Genomic DNA, 22,742 nt, shown 5'->3' with positions numbered 1-22,742 from the left:
CGTTACAGGCGTCTGAGTTACAGTAATAGATAGTCCAGGCAAATGCTTTCATGACCTTTCCTAGTAATGAACCTAGTACACGAGTCTAGCTTCTTCCACTCACCACTTAGTTCCCCAGAGACCGCCCTGGTATGATATGTCCGTTCACCTTGTCAGCCCTCCTACCTTCAAGTCCAAATATCTGGTTGTGCCATTTACATGTGTCCACATAATATACGCAGCAATAAGTGATATTCCAAATGCATACGGATTCTATACTGATCATGTATAATACTCTGTATTATCACATAGCCTTATATGTTTAAATAAGTTTAATTTTCCTTATTGATACTTCACTTCAAGACAAGTTTTAGAAGTGGCATTAAAATGACATGTTTTCATAAGCATTCTAAGATGGGTATGCTTTCAACTCTTAATAGACTTTTAATAACTTGATTAATAGATTAAAAATCATAATTGCTTTAAAAGTCTGACTTGCTTACCATTTTTTTCCAGATCATGATTTTTCCTTTATGTATCACAAAAGAGGCTATAAGAATAATGGTTATTTAAATATTTTTATAAATGTTTTTATAATTTATGTTTAAATACATGAAAGAAAGAAATGGCCTAATTTGCTAATGAAATACTACTTTTTCAGGAAAGACATTAGTAATGTTGTTGACATTGTATATAAGTGTATACTTGCTCAAACCTACTATCTAACAGAAAGTATGTTTGTTGATCCACAGAAAATTGAAAATTGGTTCACTTAAAAAAACCTCTTTTTTCCTTAATTCTACGTATGTTTGAGCATATATCAACACTTATTGGTTTTACCTTAAGATTTTAGTGACTGCAGTCTCCTTTTCCAGAAGGTTCCTTGCTCTGATGCTGAAAACAGACTTGCGAAGCTGAAAATTATAAAATCATAATTTTAGTTTCGGAATGTAAAAGAATAACATGCTGAAAAATCATTAGAGAGATGACATTATCAAAACATTAAACATGTTTTTCACTAAAGCTTCATTACGTGATTATTCTACAATTTCATATTCTTTTCTATTTTCGTTTTCATTGGAGCAAAACTGCAAAGAATCTTGTGGGGCTGCATTTCCACAGCTGTGGGATGATGCACAGGCTGTGTGTCACTGGTAATAACGCTGCCCTTTCTCTGAAGAAGTTCTTTGGTTTCCAAAGAACTTTATGTGAGACTAATGTTGGACTCCTCATTCATTATTACTTAGAAAAATGTTTTCCAATCCACAATCCCAGTGCTTAGCCTGGGATCCAATACTAATCTGAACACTAGTTTAGGAGTTGCTTTGCACAGGAGCAAATGAGGGAGGCGTTCAAGGTTTCCCCCATGCTAATGCTGGTAAAACTATTCCAGAGAAGAAAGAGAACGAGAAGCACACCATCACGTCTTTGGGTAGATTCCCAAGAACAAATAACTTGAAAGTGTAACTCCAGCAGTCAGACTAGACAATGACCTGCTCGTTGTCATGGAGGGATAAGGTTTACTCAGCACTTTGCACCATATTGGTGACCAGTGGAGACAAAGGGTGGATGGGAGCCAGAGTTCTTGGACTTTAGAATTGAACAGCCCAGTAAGGCAGGACAGAGCAGGACACTTGATGTCATTAGGGAAAAGCACAATATGGTGGATGGCCAAGAACTGGACAATTAGTACAGTAGAAAAGATGAGAGGAGCTTTGCACTTTGGCTGGGGGACAACAAGTGTCTGATAGAGTTAGCAGTGACTTTACTGAAGAAGTGGGAACGGACCTTGAATAACTTCTACAGGCAAAGGTGGCAGTGGTTAAATTCATAGATGTATGTACCAGGCAAATTAATTTGGTGCAAATTCTCTACGTGAGTGTTATGGTAGGTGGGCTTTTAAGCAAAGTGAGTAGGGAAAACATTATAAGGCATACTATGTTTCCAGTAAATTTGAGGGAAAAGCAGAAAACAAGAAAACTCTGCATTCACCTAAAACAGACCACCTGGTTTCTTTACCACAAGCACCATTTAAGTTGAGACACAAAGCCACCAAGGCCTAATCCTAAAAATAGCCTATAAACAAATGCAATGACATCCAGCCAATACATCCATGTAGCCATGGCTGGGAAAGAGCCAGGATCACAAACTGGCCTTTTCAATCACAACTGAGAGCCTAAGTAATACCATAATTTACAATACAATTTTCATTGTTTCCTAGCAGATCTGTAATGAAGAGCAGGCTCATTGAACACATTGGTGATTTCTCCCTTACATGTCTAGGCAGCAAAAGTGTTTTGTTATTTATTTATTTTTTAATCATGAAAACTGAATGGGTTTCCTTATTCACTAGAACCCCTAGGAGAATAAAGTAATGTGCAGACAAGGAGACAAGAGTGGATGCCATTTATTTAGGAGTTATATTTGCACAGTAGCATGTAAAAGGCTATTCACAGTGATGTGTCATACATCTTGTCCCCTCTTCTCAAGAGGGGACTTTGGGCACTGATTTACTATCTCCCTGAGCTGGTTGGACATTTCCTAAGGATTACTGCTCACAGTGGCTTCCGGAGACCCAGGACAGCTATAAGGCCCCCTCCTGGTGGAGCCTCTGCTCTGGTGACACCTACAAACCCACACAATGAGGAGACAGGTCCCCTACTGAGGTCCTGTGACAGGCAGCCTTAGGAGAGGATTGCAGATCCCACCATTCTTCATTCGTCCTCAAGGTCAAGGACAGGCCTAGGTCTCTTCCTGCCTGAACCTACTGACCTAACTGCAGGTAGAGGAGCTGATGCTGAAACCATGCTCTTCACATGGGGAAGAGCCTTTGGGATAATATCTAGTACAGTGCTTCCTAAATGATTCCTGCACCACATAAAATTACTAAAAGGCCTCACATCCACTTTATCCTGAATTCGAGCTGATTAAAACAAAATACAGCACTAATGTGTACAAGGGAGTGCTTGAGAACTGCTTTTATAACTGATGGCAGAGGTAGTAGAAACAGAAAAGCTTCAGGTTCAACTTTGGAATGTACCTGAAGGAAGAAAGAAGAGATGTGTGTATTGTGCTTGATAGACATATATTTGATACACTAGATATGTATTTACATAGATAGATGTCTTAACAGCCCTTTTTTTTTTTGGTGAATGAGGCCTATAGTGATTATCTCATTATCCCTTCAGTTTTTCTTGGTGTTATGAAGTTTTGGGTGTATCTTTTAGCAAAGGACATTCTCAGATTCTGCTTGATACAAGGAACTCAGGGCTACACTGCTCTGCAGTGCCCTCTTCTGGCCCTAAGAGATACTGACAGCCATATGCAGATACATACTCATAGCATTAAACAGATTCATTTCACAAAGGAAAAAAGCAATTTTAGATCTGAAATTGTAAATTGCAGCTAAAAAGAGTCAGTAATTGCTCACTTTGCATCTAAATATATCAGAGATGTAGGAGTAAAAAGAATGGGATGGATGACACATACTGTTTTCATTGAGAATGACAAAAAATTAGTTTTAAAAGACCTTTTTAATATAGATTTTATTTTTATTTTATATATTATTTTATATATTTTATATAGATTTTATGTTTTAGGTTTACAAACCTAAAACACTCAACTCGCCAAAAGAACAATTCCTTGACTGAATTAATGATCAAAACTAATAAATTAAATTTAAGTTCAAATAATTCACAGATGATGTTTTTAAAGTCTGAATTTTAATTATAAACATGTTCTCAGAACTATGCACTTTAACCCAGAACTCAAGATCCAGGAAGTTCAACTCCATGTGCAGAGAGTTATTTGTGACTGATTAATCCTGACTCGAAGGACTCACTGATGGTTGGCCCTGGTGATCTTTAAATAATGACTGTTAAATCAAAGAACCTGGGACATTTCATCTGTAGCTTCTAGAACCTGAATTTTCCCCAGTGCATAATCTAATATAGCTGAATGTACTCCTGTCCTCTGCATTTTCCACAAAATGCCATTGGGTCCAGAGGTTGGCAGGGCCTTAGGCGGAGTCTGTCTTCTCACCAGGAGGCACCTGTTGGCTGGGCGTCTCTCTTCCTGACATTAATAGAACCAGCGGACACTGCCTGGTTCCATCAATTCCTTCAGTCTGCAAAGCCGTCGTTTCATTTTCATTTATTAGTTGGATGTTTTCTTTTAGTGATGTACTTTCTTTCCTGTAGAATTTGGCTACCAAATGGTACATTTCCAGTGGGAAAGGCAAGATAAATGCTTGACTCTTGACCTTCACGTTAGTTTTAATGTACTTAATTGGTTGTCTGCTTAAGTTAGGTAATTACTGTTTTTAGAATACTATGAACTCCAAGTTTAAACTCATGTGACCGACTTCAGTCCATTGCGATTGCTGTTCTTATCATAGGTCCAATCATCTCAAGTGCTCACTGGAAGCCTTTTCAAGTGGGCCCAGGGCTTCTTTCGACATGACCCAAGTAGTTGTTGGTGAAGTTTCCCTGATGTCAGGTGTGGCAAGATGCCCCAAGGTCACATGCATGCTTTCTATTCCAAATCAATGATTTTCTCCAAGAAGTCCTGGTGTTATTTATTGGAAAATGGTTTTGCAAAAGCATCATCTAGATCCAACAGGGCTCATTTCTACTTATTTGGTCCCCATTTCCAGGACTTTGTCCAAACAGATTCTGATAGTTTCAGTTTAAATTTAAGACATGGGGACCTTCCCTAGGCTTTCCTACATGACATCTATGCCACTTTCTCTTCCCATCACCACTCTTGATTATCAAGGACACAAGGGATGATAGAATTAGATTATTTCTTAATAATTTACAATTTTTATTTCACATTTCACAGGCAATAGTCTGGGAACAATGACACCTGACACAATCAAGATGACGAGTGACCGCTGGCTGAAGTGTTTGTGTACCTTCTTCCCATTCTCCTCATCGGTACCTCTGTGCTATTCCACATGGAGACAGCGAGCAGCTGACAGACGTACTTTCAGCTCAGTGCTCCTGTGGTCTCAGCTCTTACATAAGACACCGCCCACCCCCTCATGTCATCATCTGAGTCACTTCTGGAGTTCTCTGGGCTGTCTGACGCATGTGTCCTAGCGCCTCCCAGGAGGGGCTCAAGGGAACAGCCTTCCTTCCATACCACATCGTTTCCATAGTGACATCGTGATCACAGCTCAGTCCTTTGAAATTGGAAACTCAGTTTCCCTGGATGTAAAAAGCCTAGCTCATGTACGGCTCCCCTGGGAATCCTGTGTAGATTACTTTAGTTTGTTCTGATATAAAGCATTGCTATTGGGAAGTCTGATGTTAATCCAGTGATCTCTCCTTGTTGTTGTTTGGGGCCAGATATCAAAATAATTTTTTAAAATGTGAAGTCTTGGAGGTCATCTGGGGCATGTCTTGCCCTTGGGGTTCTCAGGCTCCTGGGGAGCACCTTTGACACGGAGGTTCAGGTCTGTTTTATTTCACGTTTGCTACCTGTTCTGCTCTCGTGCTGTGGTGTCCCTTAGAGCCTCCTGGATAGAAATGGTGGCCCCATATGACTTTCTTTGTTTTGTCATTTTCTTGCAAACTATTTTCACCTGTTTCTTCATTTCTGTTTAACTTTTTACAGAAATTTCTTCTTTCTATTTCTCTAAGGGCATCATCTGCGGTACCCAATCCTTTTATATTTCTCCGTTATTTTTATTTATCATTTCTTCCTACATTCAGCACTTCATTTTCTGAGTTTTTCCAAACCTTCTCCAGGTTGTCTTTTCAACCTTATGCAGTTCTTAATGTCTTTTAACTCATTTTGGAACAGAATGCTACAGGTTGAGCTATTTATAAGCACATCTTTATGGTGTGCTTGGTGGTTTTTTTTTTCTTATAATAACTTTTATAGGGAACTTGACTTTGATATTTTTCTTGCTCATTTCTGTGCACAGTCAGGTTTCCCACACAGTTCTGTATTTCTCCTCCAACCCAGGGCTTCCTCTGCTGTTGGTTTAGCACAGTGTTCCAAGTCCAGCATGGCAGCTTTTTTTCTAGGAAGTCCTGACTCTATTCCCCAATCCCTCCACCTGCCCGCCCTCCATTTTATCAGGACCTACTATTTTCCTCACCACTCTGGCCCTGACCTGTTCTATTCTGATTTCACTCCTGGATGTTGTTCTCCCCAGTACACTAAGAAGCTGTGCTGTTTTTCATAAGCACTGGATGCTCTGTATCTAACCCGGGTTTCCTCCCAGGGCACCCCAATGCCATGCAGATCATTGGCTAGTGGTCTGTTTGCATCTGTTTTTTATATGGGGTCGGTGGATGACCTAGTTCTATAGCAATTGCTATCAATGGATTTAGGTTTTGTCACCTAGGAGTTGTGTCTGTTCATGTGGAGATTCAAGGAGATTCAAAACCTGAGCTAACCCTCTGTCATTCCAGAAGATACTCTGCTTTCTTCATCTTGAATTTCGATGTAGTTTATCACTTTTATTTTTATTTTCAAAGGAAATTCCAGTTTGTTGATATTGTTTATTTCTTCTTTCCTTCTCATTTGATTAATACCTACTTTTTATTATTTATTCCCTTCTGCCATCTTAGTGTTTTTTTTGGTGATATTTTGATCAATTATTGAGTTGAATGCCTTTATTCCCTTACTAGATGTGCATTCAAATCTATAATATTCTCTCTACAAATACCATTAGCTACTTCCCATAAGTTGGATATACATTATGTTCATTACTTTCCAATTGTAGATATTTTTCTTCTTTCATTGCTTTTTCTTCTCTATGGATTATTTGAAAGAATTTTTCAACTTCCAAATGTGTGGGTGTTTTGGGGGGTTGTTATTTTCTTGTCACTGGGTTTCTAATTTCATTACATTTTGGTCAAATGATGTCTGCTCTAAGATCTTGATTTGGTGTATGTCTAGGATTCCTTCCCACTACAGTAAATAGTTAAGTTGTATAGACTATCTGTTTTTGTTTTATTTTATTGGTACATTGATTGAACTCAGGGGCACTCGACCACTGAGCTACATCCCCAGCCCTATTTTGTATTTTATTTAGAGACAGGGTCTCACTGAGTCGCTTAGCACCTCACTGTTGCTGAGGCTGGCTTTGAACTCGCAATCCTACTGCCTCAGCCTCCCAAGCCGCTGGGATTACAGGTGTGCACCATTGTGCCTGGCTAGATTATCTGCTCTTGAATTAGAACACTATTCTCCAGTGATACAACAAATAACTAGACAACCATTACATATGTATTTCAAAAGCCTCTTCATTATTATTTTTATTGGTTCCTTTATCTGTGCTGAGATGTTAATCTACATAATTTAACTTAATCTTCAAAATAATCTATATAGGTAAGAATTTTTATCTCTTTTCTACAAATAAAAATCTGACAATCATAAACATTGGTGTCTCAGGTCCTGTGTGATAAAATTGCAGCATTATTAGTATGATCCTGCATGGTACAACTTCAGAGTACAAAGCTTTGCACTGCATCATGACGTCTGTGTAAAATGTCACTAGGCTTCATAGCATTAAAACGTTTCTCTAAACTATGCTATAACAAAATATTGCCTGCTCAACTTGAAATATTTGGTCTACGCATATTAAAAACTTTTTACTTATCCCAAATCCTAATTCAAAATCTAAATTAACCAATGTTTGCTTTTGTTCTACAGATAAATAATTGATTATCAGAATAATAACCCTGAGGCACCAAAAGAGGTCTATAAATGGTTTTAGCCCATTAAGGACAGCATGGTTATATCATAGTAGTTATATTTTCCATTACTGATTCCTTAAAATCAGTGATCCAGCACAACTTTTAATCAATCACAATATTAATTCAAGTAATTCAGCCACCTGGAAGTAGCCATGACCTTCCAGGGAATGTTGGATTGCTCTGGGATCCTGCAAGGCTTAGACCTAGAGAACTATGACTTCTCCCCAGCTACCATCTGCAGGACGAAGCCATGAGGTTTACCTGGGAGAGAACAACACAAGCACTAAGTGTCTTGATTTTAAGTGTTAATAATATATTTCTGTTTCTAACAGGGAAAAAGTTTGAGTGACTCTATTTTTCTTTTCTCTCTTTGGAAATATTAACAGATTCATAATAAATGGTAACAGGGTTATAAGAAAATATGCCCATGAAGCACAGAACCATGGTCCAATGAATAGGGGCTGCTGACGGCCACTTCTGCTGGGAAGGTGTAGCGTGACTATTCTAACGAGCTGCTCTATTGAGTAAGTCTCCCACAGGAAACACAGTAATTGGAAAGAGGCAATTACTTAAAATTACATAGGCTGAAGGTGGCCCTGCATTTCACTCTACTTGAATTTTTTCATGCACCTATGCATTGAAAATTAATATCAAAGTGCATATGACAGACCATGTATATAGCAAGACGTTTCTATAAAACAAACTTTTTATGGAAGTGACATTATGCTTTGAAAGAAAGAATTTTAAAAGGTGATTAATGTAGGTGGCACCATGATTAAAACAGTCCTATTACAATGTATATAAAGGTGAATTCCATTATAATGTCATGTTAGGAAGCTTTGAAATGTGTCTAAGATGTGAATTTTGCGAAAAGGCACTTTAAATAATGGGTCAAGATTTTTGATCTTAACTTATTTCAAAATTATAAATTCTGACCCCTGCAAAACACCAAGTATAAGAGTTAAAACATTCATGCACACACAACACACATACCGCCCCCCAAAACTTCATTCTGAACCCTACAAAAACACCAAGAGTTAAAATATGGGCCCGCGCGCGCGTGCACACACACACACACACACACACACACACACCCTAAAACTTCGTTCTTCCTCTGGGCCCTAGGACACCAGCACAAGTTGATTTCTCCTCTGTAAGAAGCATCACCTTCCCGAGGAGGCCACCTAATGGACAGTTCCCAATAAAGACGGTACCTTCCTTGTCTAGCTTATGTTCCTCCATTGTCTAGGTGCTTCAAATATATTTTAAAAAATGAATCAAGTTCATAACTAAAAGGCGACTTTTAATGTTTACTCCCTTTTCTGTTTTGCTTTTTTTTTTGTAAAAAAAATACTTAATCCTAAAATATCAAATGTGAATGAGGTACAAATTCTGAGGGAGTAATGCTTATTTTGAATTAAATCAACTCACTTTATACATAGAAAAATCTTCTAAAACTGGAGACTAAACAACTGAAACTCATTTGACTTAATTTTTTTTTTTTTGGCTCTTGAATTTTATAACAGTGCTTTAGTCTGGGTCTCTGTGGAGTGGGTCCAATCTCCCACGACTTCCATACCAACCAGAGTGGTATAATGGTAACTGCAGTGCAAGGGGAAGGCAAGCAGCACCTTGGGTGGCTGAAGAAGTCTGAGGTATGTCCAATACATGGTGTTTATGATAAGAACCAAGGCTGTATGCCGGGTAGGTTTTAATTACAGAAGTAGAATACAAAGTGATTTCTGATCATAGCTCATGTAAACATAAAAACAAAGATTCAAAACCTGCAGAGATCAAAAAGATGTGTGGATTTATTATTCTGGAGAGAATGTCAGAGGCTTTTAATGATGCAGCTGTTTGTAATTTTAAAATTATGACACTTGGTGATGCAAGGAAGCAGACTTCAAATTCTAATTCTGGTTCAGTTGCATTTGAACTTAGGGTACAAATAACAAGAACGCATCAGCAACAGTTATAACACACCAAGGTTGGCCTGGCACTTAATGAAAAGTACCTACAGGAAAAACCATATTTGAAAGAGAATAAAGTTTAAAAAGAAGAATAAATTTATATTTCAGAGATTCATGTAGTGACTTTATCTGTATACCTGTCTTTGAGATAGTATTGCAAATTGTTAAAAGTCTTCCACCTTGGATATAAGAAGATTCTTAATTCTAGCCTGATATTCCTTTCACCCTCAAAGAACACACACCTAAGGAATGGACACAGGTGACACAATTCCAAACTAAAAATGATTGCACAACTCAATGTTCTACAAAAAATAATAAATAAATAAATAAAAAGAAAGAAAGAAAAAAATCACAGATAGGGAATTCCTGTTCTCACTCATTGAAGGTAGAAAAATATTTTTTTCACCCTGAACACAGCACACTGTTTGCATGTAATGGTCTCCTCAAAACATATTTTTTTAGTAAGACTGTGAACTCAAATAGCCATATCTTCAAGCTCAATAATTTACTGCAAAGATCAATAAAAGAGAAAAAAATGCTTTAATTTTATCCCATGTACTTCTGCATTTCCTCTTCATTATTGTGACTAAGAGGGAAGTCAATTATCTACTAAAGCAGTTTGAAGCTAAAGAGAGGAGTATGAGGTCTTCCTATTTGGTGTCTTTCCCCTGGGACCACACTGCCTTGTGTCTTTGAGATACAGCACAGGGTTATGTGGTAGCATTACATAATCCCCTCCATTCCTGGAGATATATCTTGATTGGTCCTGAAGAGCTTCTAAGCTATTATTTTAGAAAATTCTTTCAGAAGAGCAAAAGCCCTAAAGAATAAAACAGACTTTCTCTCTCTCTCTCTCTCTCTCTCTCCCTCTTTCTCTCTCTTAATAAGTGTTCATTCTGGAAATTATAGATCAGGATGAGTAACTTGCTATGTGCTGGAACAAACCATCAAACACTCTATAATCACTTAGAAAATTACAAACATATTGTATGGCAATGACTGAGGCTTTGTGAAGAGTCAATCTTACAAAACAATTTAACTTACTTCTTGAGAGTCCAAGACACTGGGTAGGCAATGGGGGTAGCAACTGAGATATCATCAAAAACAAAACTCAACCATCAGACCATGTCAAATTGATATATTGTGCTCAACTAACCTGTTACATCTTAAGGTTAAATTTAAGTCATTTGTCTTGATGGATCCATGTGAGTCTGTTTGCTGAGCCTGACATCAGGGTTTGGGTTACTGATGGTAGCCTTTCCTATCTACTTTGAGAGGCCCGTGGCATGCTGTGCCAGGTAAGTGCTGGCATTTAACTTATGTTGTCTTGTTTAATTCTCCTAAGAAACCTTGAAAATAAGAATCATCCCTACAGATGAGACCAGGAACCTGCCAGAGTTAGCCACTGCTTGGTTCCGACTTCTCCCAACAGCTGCACCAAGCTCATCTCGCCTTTCTATGGGGTCTCCCTGCCTCCATCTCAGTATCTCCAGCCTTCTTCCTCCTGAGGGGAGGGAAAGGGGGGCTGTCCCACATTCTGCAACACCTTTTGCTTTCATTGGTTTGACTCTCAGGTTCTAAAAGACGTGGTCCACATCTTACTCATTGAAGAATTCCCTAGGCTCAGAAGATTGGCAGGTGAGTAGCGAGCAGTCCATACATGTGGTTTGTTGAATGAATAAATGAATGTGGAAGACAAATGGAAATGAAAAGGGGAGAGCAAAACATTGTAATTAGCTTATGATTTTCCCCTTTATGTATATGTGTTAGCTGTTCATTTCAAGGTCACGTTTAAGGAACTTAGCAGAGAGAGGCAGATGTTGCCCTACTATGGGAGAAGTCTTCACTCTCCTTATCATATGGGCTCTCTTGCCTTGCTAAAAAGTGGGAGGCAGGGGACAGCCCTCGTGCCCCCATGTTTCTTGTGCGGATGTGGCTCACTATGTTTCCAGGCCACCGCAGGTTCTGACCCAGGAAGTGGCACTAGGAGCACAGGGTGGAAACCTCAGGAGCACAGGCCAGAGAATCCCGGACTCAACCGCAGGGGTGGCTGTGATCTCCAGGGTGCCAGAAAGCCAACTGATTAGCAAACACTCTGCTTCCAGAACCTCTGATGGGATGGATGACAGTGATATGAAGAGTGAGTGTTGCCTGATTTCTTTCTACTTGGAAACTGGAAAACCCTTCTCAGGATATGGAGGCTTAGCCTTTGGTCAGGAAGTGGAGGGAAGACACTTGTCCAGTCTTTGCCTTCCGGACCTCGGCAGGTCCAACCACCACTTAAGCATTCGACATTTTTGTGGGCTCCTTGTTTACTGGGAGAAGGACAGGTGTTTTAAACTATGTGATAAAAGGGATCACAACAGGGCTATTTTTAAAACCAGGGTTTCTGCAGAAGGAGGTTGCCATGGGAATCTTTTATCACTGCTCAAACCAGGCAGGGTAAGTAATTACTTGGAGAAAATCGCCCCTAATGTGTGCTTTGCGTTTTCCTCGATGCTTAATCCAACTCCACTGCCCTTTTGTGATCGTCAGTTGTAGATTTACTTTTTTTCCCTCTTCACTAGTGATCTTCAGGTTCCTGGGACTTACTGTTTCCCCTGGCAAGAGAGAGGTAGCTCTCTCTGGTGTGGCGGAAGTCGGAAGTTCCTCCTTACAGGTAACCTTCAAGGAAAAACTTTTATTGTATTGTTCCTTTGTTCATGTGGTGAGAAGCACTGATAAGCTGGCCTCTTTGTTCTCTTTTTCTTAACATTCACAGAGGAAAAACAGCCTCAATTTGTGCAGGGTGTGGACAGTTTTTTTTTTTTTTTTCCCAAGTAGAGTGAAGGGTCTGGCCCACCATCTCACACTGACCAGCATTTCCAAGGGCTACTGGGATTTGAACAGAAATTTCCTAGTGGTTGCTGAAAAGTGCTGTTTATGGGGAGCTACAAGTTGTATGGTCCATGTTCAGGGTTTTGGGCTTGTGTTTTGCTCTTTTGTTTCTTGGTGGCTTTGGGATTTCTTAATAAAAATGAAAAAGACTTGCCATAGTTAAAACACAAGTCCCAGGTTGCTTTCTCTGATTTCTGTTTCTGTTCAATTCTTACCATTGAAATCCATCTGCAAGGGGCCCCACTTCAAATTTCCCCAACCAATGAGTCTCAACAGGGATGAGCCATCCTGGGTGAGGAAGGCCAGCAACCTGCCTGTCTGCCTTCTGGTCACCTAGGTCAAGTCAAGGCTTTAAAAAGGGATAGGTGGCAACCTGGGTAAGGCTCCCACTGCTCCTGCTACAGGGAACTCTGCCGCCTAGACTCAGAAAGGGCAGGTTGTCTGTGTCTCCCTTTCCAAACTGGAGCATTTACCCAGACAAGGAATGCCGTAAGCGATGAGCTGCATGATCCAACTGGACTTTACCAACATTTGGGTCACCTAGGCATAGACGAGATGAAGGGCAATGTGACTGTCACTTACAATAGTCTATGTTTAAGACAATGTGGGTTATACCAACTGTCTTTATAGGGAACTGTCTGCAGTCTTCAGAAACTTCCTAGTCTCTTTATTAAATATTAAATTGGAAAACACCTGCGAAGCAGTGTCTCTGCTAACTCATTGCATTTCAGGAGATTATGGGATAGACTCAAGTATAAGATTGCAGAATAAAACTATAATTGTTACCCTATTTTCTGTTGGTTACAAATAACTCTTAAATGCGAAGATTTTTTAAAAGCCCTAAAATAAACAGGCATTAAAAAAATTAGAAATGGCATTTAAGCTCTTTGACCCTAAACCAGCAAGAAAACATCTAGAGAGGGATGTGGGGGCACAAAGGAATGCGTCAGCATCTCCCCAGGCTCCCTCCCTGCTAAGCACTTTTTAATTTTTTCCTCATCAAATAAAAATCATTCTATCCAAGAAATGTGAGAAACATCATGCTTCCTTTTAGAATGAAAATAAGTTTTCATGGACTGACAGTTCAATTTTATGTTTCCTGTGGGATATTATTCCTAGTAATTTAAAAAGCAGGTGGTGGCTTTGTGACTCTGGGCAGGCATATCAGGTCTTGGTCCTCTTCCTGGACACAGGCGGGTACAACCCAAGGCCAGACTGGGTGTTATTCCACCTCTGGATTGTAATGTACCCTGGAAACCAAACCAAACCACCACAAACTGATCTTCTCTCTAGCACATGAAAGGCAATTTCAGACAGATTGTCTGAACCAAGCCACTGTTTGCCACTTTTTGTTCCATGGACATGAACTTTGGCTTCTGTGCCCTGCTTACAGTGCTGAGTGAATTATAACTGTGAAGGGCAGTGACAAATTTAATTTAAAAAAAAAGAAAAGAAAATTAAAAACCTGTAAGGGGGCTGGGGATGTGGCTCAAGCGGTAGCGCACTCGCCTGGCATGTGCGGGGCGCTGGGTTCGATCCTCAGCACCACATAAAAATAAAATAAAGATGTTGTATCCACTGAAAACTGAAAAATAAATATTAAAGAACTCTCTCTCTTTTCACTCTCTCTTTCTCTTTTAAAAAAAAAAACCTGTAAAGAGGATTAACAGCAATACCCACCTATTTCATGATCTTTCACTGAAAGTTAAAAGCAATGTGGCATCTCAGCTGAGATAAATTAGTGGCCAGGAAGACCAAACAGAAAAAAATATCTCCAAGTACAGGACAGAACTGGAGAGAGGACAGTCCTCCGGAGGAAAAGGCAGCCCTAACCTGGAAAGGAATGCTGGGCAAAGAGCCGACAGCATTGCCCTGAGTTCATACAGCCTGCCAAGTGAAGAGACCCCCGCGTTGGTCACTTCTGATGGCAAAAGACATACAGGTGTCTCTTGGAAAAGTTTCTGAATTCCAGGAATGCTTAGAACATCTTAGAAACTTCTCCAAAGAAAGTGGCAAACTACTTTCAAAAAAAAAAAAAGACATTGGCAATGGGTCTGTCTTCTATAATTTGGAGCTGTTTAAGGTAGATGGGTAACATCTGTAGCTGACTGAGAGAAAATAAATAAATGGAAAGAAGGCAGCCCCTCATATTAATCCAGGACCCATCTACAGAGAAGGTAGCAACCAGGGAGAAGTCTGGGGAGAATGTGGTGCCTCTTTGGTGGAGGGAATGGGGCCAAGGAAGAGGTGAGGCCAAAGGCCAGGGCACCCCAAATAGCTCCTCCCTGTGGTGCTGGGGAACAGAGAGGAAGAAGATCCCGAGCAGGAAGGAAGTGGCGTCTCTTTCACCACAGAACGGTAAGATTTCATAATAAGCAAGAGACAGAGGTGGGAAGGCTTTAAGGGAATACAATGAGCTGGGAATTCCAAAGTGAAGTACTCGCAAGTGAATTAGATGCTTTTGTGAGCTCTACTGTCTCATCTCTTATGAACTCTCTCACTGTTCCTTTATCTTCTGGCTAATCATATTCCTGAACTTATTATTATTCGGAGTAGGTGATTAAACCATTACTATAATATACACACATACATTCGTACATACACGTAAGCATGTCCACATGTGAGTGTATATGAGTTCACCTGTTGCACCTGAACGACACACTGGATGTCTTACATCATTTTTAAAAGCAAAGGAATGGGAAATTACACTTCTTCAAAAATTATGAGCTAAATTTGTCTTATGTGCACGTGGTTCCCTACTGACATTTTACTGTGGAATTTGAGAAAAAAATTCTATTTTTCAAATGATAAAGAAAAAGGTAAATCAGAAAATGAATAAGATAACTCACATAGATAATTCCTGCCGCATAGTGAGCACTCAACAAATGGTAATAAAATAAGTACATTTTGGTGATTTTAAGGGCAGGTGCTCTGGTTCTGCCCCCTGATCTGATAAATGTACAAAGCACGGTCTTGTACATGGCAACCCACAGGATACCGCTGAACCTGGACTGTGCCTTGCGGGTGGAAGCCCTCCGTTCTGTCCACTAGGAATGGGAGGCTACGAGGGATTCAAAGTCACCAGGCTGCCATGTGCACAGCTCCAAGGCCGACTTAGGGAAATGCAAGATTTAAACTCATAAAATGTTAAAAGGCTTAATGATTTCTTCTCCAAATAATTTCTTCATTATTCTCTTGCCACACTGGCGTCCAGAAACCTAAACAGTTATGTGGTTCTTTTCTCTAACATATATAGGCTTTAAAAAGTTGGATCATTTGGGACAGCAGTCTTACTTTTTGATCAATGTACTTGTTGTCTTCAATGGCTGACCGTTTGGAGTGATCACAGGATGAAGAAGAGGCCGAGGGGAGGATTCTGAAGAGACAGCAAGTATCCTGTTGCTGGCGATCAATAAACTGCTTCATAAAACTTTCCCTTTGCAAATGAAGTACACACACATCAAGCATTATTAATGAAATGGAGCAGGCGATGGCATTTTGCAATGGGCTAGAGAAAGCAGTGACAAAAGATCATAGAAAATAATACATGTCACACAGAGAGTGGTGTTTAGATTTAATCACCAAAAACATTTAATTGAGAGAAAGCCTCCTCACCGACTCCTGTTTAAAAAAAAATAACGTCCCTGAAACAACTTTAGAGCAAGGATATTCAGTAATTGATGGCATTTTTTGAATCCTATTATGGTAATAGGATACTTTATCTTTCCTCTAAGACTTGAAAGAATTAATTCATCTCTCCAAACTTCCATTCATCATAAAAAGCCTTGAAAGATAATTTTACATTTAGAGACTCAAAAGAAACAGACTTCCTCTGATCTCTAAAACATGGTAAAAAAAAAAAAAAAGAAATTCAAGTAACATCTCTCCAAGTAATAAAATTCAATTAATTAATTTTGTTTATATTTTTAGTTGGAAATGCCAATATGGTGACGTGCCACATAAAGACACTTTGGGTAACAATGGTCTGTGTATTGGGTGGTTCCCTGGGACTGTATGGCTTAGTGATACCACAAGTCCTCTCGGTTTGCATAAATGTACTTTAGGGTGTTCACCCAATGAGGAAAATCAGAGCACGTCCCTGTCACTAAGCCATGCACAACTATGGTTTTCTGATTAAGTTTAAAAATATGGCACCCTATCCAGCCTCAGACTCTGTGACCCTTCCACTGGGTGCTTTTCTCCTATGTGTGACACTGAGTACCTGTTCCATGTACCTGGACGTCAGGTCCCTGAGGAGCCGTCTCGAGAGAAGCAGGGGTGGCCTGGTGGCCTGGCTCCTGCAGCACAGAGTGCCTCTTCTCTGAATAGGCTGCTTATTCACAGGGGTCAAGGGCTTTAAAACTGAGGTAGAATGGAAATTTAGAGAGAGGAAAAAATCCACCCACGTGTGTTTGAATGAAGAGCCGGATCTGATCTAAGATCAACCTGTTACCATGTAGTCAAGATATACAATTAAAGAAATACTTGAATACCTGATTTTAGGAACTGTAAAATCTGAAGGAAGTTTTGAGATTTTCACCATTTGCGGTCTGTTTGGAAACTTTTCAAAGATTCGCAGGCGCAAAGGGAGCTTTTCTTTGGTGTCTGCATTTGCTTCACTTTGTTTTAACTAAAAAAAAATAGAAAGAAGAAAAAAAGGGGGGAACCTATAGAACTGTTATAGAAAACCCGTTTTAGAATTGAGGGGACAATGAGTAATTACAAAAATGAACCAGAAGGTGGCAGCAAAAGCCCACCAAGCCTAACCTCTCCTCAGTCACCTACACTATTGCCATAGATGGTTTTTTATGTGTGTTGAAACTTTTCAATTCTGGGGAAACAAACAAAATTTTACAAACGATAAAAATAAACAAAAAAGGTAGAACAGAACTTTGTTATTCTATTCCCAAATATAAACCTCCTTTCATTCCATATAGTCCATAAAACTTTTCACTTATCCCTCACGTACTTAAACAACAAAATTTGACTGATCCGTATTCAGGCTAGAATTAGAAATTGAAAGAATAAAAAGATGACAATATGAGCTACAGAATCATGCTGAGTGGTGATATTTGAAAAGTGGAAATGTCAAGAAAATTGGTCATGCAATCTAGCAGATTTAAAAGTTCAACATAAAAATAACACACTGACCAATAAAACAAAAGTGTTTTCTGTTTGGTTGTAAAGATGCTTGGGAATGACTGACTTTAAACCATCTTTGTGAAAAATGGAAAGCAAATGGCATTCACTTATCTAGCTATTCATCTGCTTAGGATATATATTTACATTTCTACAAATTGCTTTTCGGGCAGCTGAGGCTTAACCTCACCAGCAGGTGCCGATGCTGGACTAAGGAGAAATTAAGAGGATCCATTTTAGCTGATGGAATTCATTCTTTTCCACCTTCTGTGCTGGCTTGTCTTGGGGGTCCTTTTTGCTTCTCTTTCCTCCTTTCCTGACACCTCTCCGTAGACGGGAATTTATTGTCATGGTTGCCTGTCCCTGCTCTGGCTTTCCAACCTGCACCTTGAAACACTGGGCCCCTTCAGAGAGCATATTTAATTCAGATAGTCCTTTCTGGAAGGGCTGGGAAGACATCTAAAGCCATCAGCCTGTTACTTCAAAATTGCCATCTGTCTCAGGTTGAGGGAAGATTAGCAGGAAAGGTCTGGAGCTCTGGTAACAGGAAGAGAGGGGGCAACTCTTCCCTCTAACCTGCAGCACATGGAGATGCAAACAGGCCAGAGGGAACAGGGGTGCTGCATTTTGAGGGGAGAGCCCAACTCTAACATGATTGATGTCTCCGCTGTCCGTCTGGCTGTGGCTTCATGGAGAGATTGCATGTTCTGATTCCTGGTTTTCCCCTCTGTTGCAGATACTGCTCTTCCACCTTTGTTTCGCATTACATCCCCATTTTATCTCAGCCACTGTTGCTCCTATTTAGTTTGGCCAGCAGCCTTTGCTTCTCTGTCTTAGATGCTCATCTCAGTTAGGGGAGGGGCCACCGCTGCTGGCTCCTTCCCTCCCTCCCTAGGAGAAGCCTCAGTATGGCCGTGTGCACAGAGGGTGTGTTCTTGACGATCTGATGGTTACAATGATGATGGCCAACACTCAGCTCCCAGAGGCACAGGCAAGAACCGCAAGCATCTCCATGAGATGGGGACAATTTGAAAAATGATAAAAATGAAGAGACTTGTTATGAGAAAGAGACTTGTTTTCTATAAGGTCACTGACACAACTGGTAAGATATACTTGTCAGTGGTAAGGAGACCACTTGGAAAAAGAGAGAGGTGCTAACAAATTAAGGCAGACCACACAGGAGTTCTGTCAGGCCAAAGACAGGCTGATGCCACCCAGCAGAAATGAGGGGTTTTTGCTGATTCGTGCACCTGCTGACTTTGTGTTGATATGTTGATGCTGCCGAGCTAAGTCCTGTCCCAGCGGCAGGTCCTGTGCTAAGTTCTAGGGGGTGTTAAAGTGAATGTCACTGCACTTGCCTTGGCCCAGCCCACTTGATAACCACGTAGATGGCTCTATCACAGACGATGACAATGAGGTGTCATGGCTTCCTGGTGGGATGTTAAGGGAGCACAGGGTAGGAAGCAAAGGGAAAAGCAAGAAGAAAACTGAAGACGTTCCTTTGACCTAGATTTCTTGGGCAGCAGAATGGCTACATGTGATTATGCTGTCATCACGGGGCCCCAAGTGTACCAGGACTGAATTGCATATTTTATGAGTGTTCAGTCTCTTCAAAGAGGTATGAGGACAAATGTTGCATGAGTTGGGACCCATTATAGAAATGAAAACACCGAGCTCTTCCCTAAAAATCTCCCAGCCTGTGCACTACTTCCACCCCCACCAGCACCTGCCTGGCCACAGACACCACCTGGCCCCTGTGCTCCCCATTAAGGCCCCCTCTGTGTTGGCTGTTTCTAGTCTGTTCTCCATTCTGTGGTTTTAGAAATCTTCTCAATTTTCATCTTAAAACATTCTGGTGGTATTATACTGCTCTTCAAACACCTAACTCTTTTACTCTAGGCTCTGAGGTCTGCTTTGGCTCCTTCACACCTGTGCAGCCTCAGCTTAACCTATGTTCCAACCACATCTTGCAGGTCCCTCAGAGGTATGTGGACCTTTGCACCTGCCATGCCCTCTGCTGAGCTCCTCTTCCACACCCTCTCTCTTAAATTTCATTAACTCGACTTGTTTTCCAGTTCCCCTCACAGTTCTTAGAGAATTTTCCTCCAACTAACAAAGTCTTCCTCTTACAAGTCCATAACATGTTAAACTGAACCACATAAAATTGCTGAGCCCAGGATTGCTGTAACCAGTTACCATGAGCCAGTACCTTAAAGCAAGAGATGCTGCCAACTCTCAGCATTCTGGGGCTACAAGTCGGAGACCAAGGTTTCTCTCGGGCCCTGCTCCCACAGGAGGCTCAAGGAAGGGCCTGCCTTGCCTATTCCAGTGTTTGGTGATTCCCAGCAGTCCTCGGTTCCTGGGCTTGTGGCGCATCACCCCGGTACTGGTCTGGTCTACATCGTTCTTCCTGTGTGTCTGTCTCCGTATCTGTGTCTGCCTGTCCTTTCTCTGCAAAGGATGCCAAACATGGGACCCAGGGCCCTAATCCAGAGTGATTAATGCAACAGTTACCTCTGCAAAGGCCAATCGTGCAAGTAAGCTTCTCATCCAGAGGTTCTAGTTAGATTCATTTCCATTCCATTGTGTGACCACATGAACAATGTATCTCTTTTACCCATGATTGCGAACTCTTGAGAGGACTGGGACCACGTGAGGTCCTCATTATTCCACATCTAGTGCCCGGAACAGCAGTTGTCACAAAATAAGCTACGCAAATCGTCACTGATTAAATAATTGTACTAACTAGTGGCAGAACTAGCTCTAGAGCCTTCAGTTGGGAAACAAAAGAAAGGCTTTAAGGCACATCCCAAAGGGTGGAGGGAGAAGCACACGATATCTATTAAGTGACTGAATAAATGTGTCGCTGTGGATACTTGTGCCCTGCATTTATGGAATGGAAAAATTTGATTTTTGCGGCATTTAATCTGAACTGATGTTTGTCATTGACAAGCTGATGAATGTTTAGACCAAGTTCAGATTTATACAATTTTAAAAAGGGATGTATTGGGGAAATGTTAAGTTATATTTAATCAAATATTCTAGAATATACTGTTTAACATATGTAAACTACCAGTATTAAAAGATAATCTTTCATGTTTTCAAAATGGATCTCATCTCATCCTAATTTGCATTAGAGATATTTATACTCCTTAGAGCCTGGAAACACCTTAGGGGCAATATTCCATTTTTAAATTTACTTCCATATCACCTTCTAGAGAGCAGAAATGGAATAAGTGTTTGGAAATGAAGTAGAGCTCAGCACAAATTGGCCCCTGCACTGTAACCCTACAAAGAGCAAAAAAGCAGCTCTTCTGCATGACTCAAAAGCTCCTTCAAGTCATGCAAACTCTCTCTCTTCTTGACTACTGTCTAACTGGCTCCACAGATGTGCAGAAGGGCCGGTCAGAAGAGGGCAAGGTGAGGGCTGCTTGACTGGCAGACGCACTGGCCCTCCCCGCAGGGCAGTGAATTGCACACGGGCCTCTTCCTGAGTGCCAGTGCACACACCATGCTTTCTTTCTTCTGTTTTTAACAGATAAGCAGCATCAACTAAGATACACACACACACACACACACACACACACACACACACCCTGGGCCCCTAGGTGCTGGAATAGCATGCATACCTGTGCCACAGCTGGGCCCTTGTGTGCCCACCCACAGTGCCATTTGTAAGAGTCCCAACTGCCAACCATTCAAATGCCTATGGGGATACATGAAAAAATAAATCATGGTTGATTTAAACATTTTGAGGGTGCTGTATGGCAACACAAGAATATGGGTGAACTGCCCAGCATAAGGCTGGTGAAGGTGGGCGGGCGCAGAAAAGGGCACACTGAATGACTCCACTGAGATCAGTTCAAAGAGCAGCACGCGCCTATCTGTGCTGCACAGGGTCAGCAGAGGGGCTGTCCGGGTGGGGGGAGATTGCTGGCTCAGAGGGTGCTGGGGCTGGGGCCGCTGAGGCATGGCGGGCATTTCTTTATTTGTTGTTTATAAAAAGTCAGCAAAATGCCTCTTTCTAGGTGAATATTCTAGTTCAGCACAAAGTCAGGAAAAGGGGGCACAGGATGCAGTTGAGCAAAACCCTCTGATTCACACTTCACTGCTGTCCTTCACTGCCACCTAGACCACTTCTCCCTTCCAGGTCCCTGAACTTGACCAAGACAGAGACAAAAAGGAGGGGCAGCAAGATGGGATCAGGGGGTCATCCAGACACACAGAAGCATTTCTCGGTACTCCGTGGCCACTCAAGAGTTTCTTCAAAATGTAATACAATGATATTCTACTTTATATCCAAATTATTTCTCCTTCTTGCATGTAAGCACAGATTCTCCAAGATTCAGTCCACTTTGATGCAAATGAGCAGATAATACCAATATCAGAACTGGATACAAATCTAAGATCATTATATTCTCCCACCACAAGTAGACCTTTTAACATAATTATAATTGTAAATATCCATTAAAAAATTCAAAGAACATGATTCCTGAAGGAAAGGAATTCAACACATAGAATGCTAAGATTTAAATCTTTATGTTGAAAAAAATGAATTAAAGAAAAGTACAAAAGGAGAAGTTTATAGTGGCTTCAACTGAGCAGGGGGTCTGATGGTACCCTATAGATCAGATGACAGCTTTGTAACAGACTCACATGGTTAGAAAAAAAGGCACATTAAAAAAAATTACAATCAAAGAAATAAATTTCAAACCTTGAACTTTAAAAAAAATATAAATCGTCTAAGCTCAGTGCTGTTGTATGGCTCAGCATCTGTCTTGTGGAGATATCATTGCACACCACATGCCTGAAAGCCGTTTGCTTTCCTATACTTCTCAAGAGAGTCGGGAGTAATTGCTGTGCATGACACACACCCTGTTCTGCCTCGTCGCTTAAATCTTCCCCATTTCAGCCTGTGCTTTCTCTGTTAGGATATTCAAACATTATTCACTTTCACTTCCTTTCTCAATGCTGCAACAAAAACCGAATTGAAGGATTACATTAAAAAACATTAATATAATTGTTTTCGTGTGAATTCCTAAAAGACAACAATATAAAAAAC

The 22,742-nt window shown here is 40.6% G+C and overlaps 1 protein-coding gene across 6 annotated transcripts in view; it reads right to left on the bottom strand.

The window, feature by feature from the left end:
* Nalcn (sodium leak channel, non-selective) overlaps nt 1–22,742 on the bottom strand; it is a 298,301-nt gene that overhangs the window by 61,616 nt on the left and 213,943 nt on the right. For 3 of the 6 annotated variants that reach the window (XM_048800656.1, XM_048800658.1, XM_015483995.2), the window contains 3 exons: nt 17,035–17,171; nt 15,836–15,977; nt 820–893 (listed from right to left, as the gene is read on the bottom strand). In XM_048800656.1, coding sequence (XP_048656613.1) covers nt 820–893; nt 15,836–15,977; nt 17,035–17,171 — 353 coding nt within the window. The remainder of the gene's footprint in view (nt 1–819; nt 894–15,835; nt 15,978–17,034; nt 17,172–22,742) is intronic. The other 3 variants (XM_048800659.1, XM_048800660.1, XM_048800657.1) reach the window with 2 other exon arrangements.

This window comes from Marmota marmota, unplaced genomic scaffold (genome assembly GCF_001458135.2).
Source record: "Marmota marmota marmota unplaced genomic scaffold, marMar, whole genome shotgun sequence".
Taxonomy (NCBI): Eukaryota; Metazoa; Chordata; class Mammalia; order Rodentia; family Sciuridae; genus Marmota; species Marmota marmota.
The sequence above is the reverse complement of the archived record's forward strand: the minus strand, read 5'-3'. Positions and strand labels throughout refer to the sequence as shown.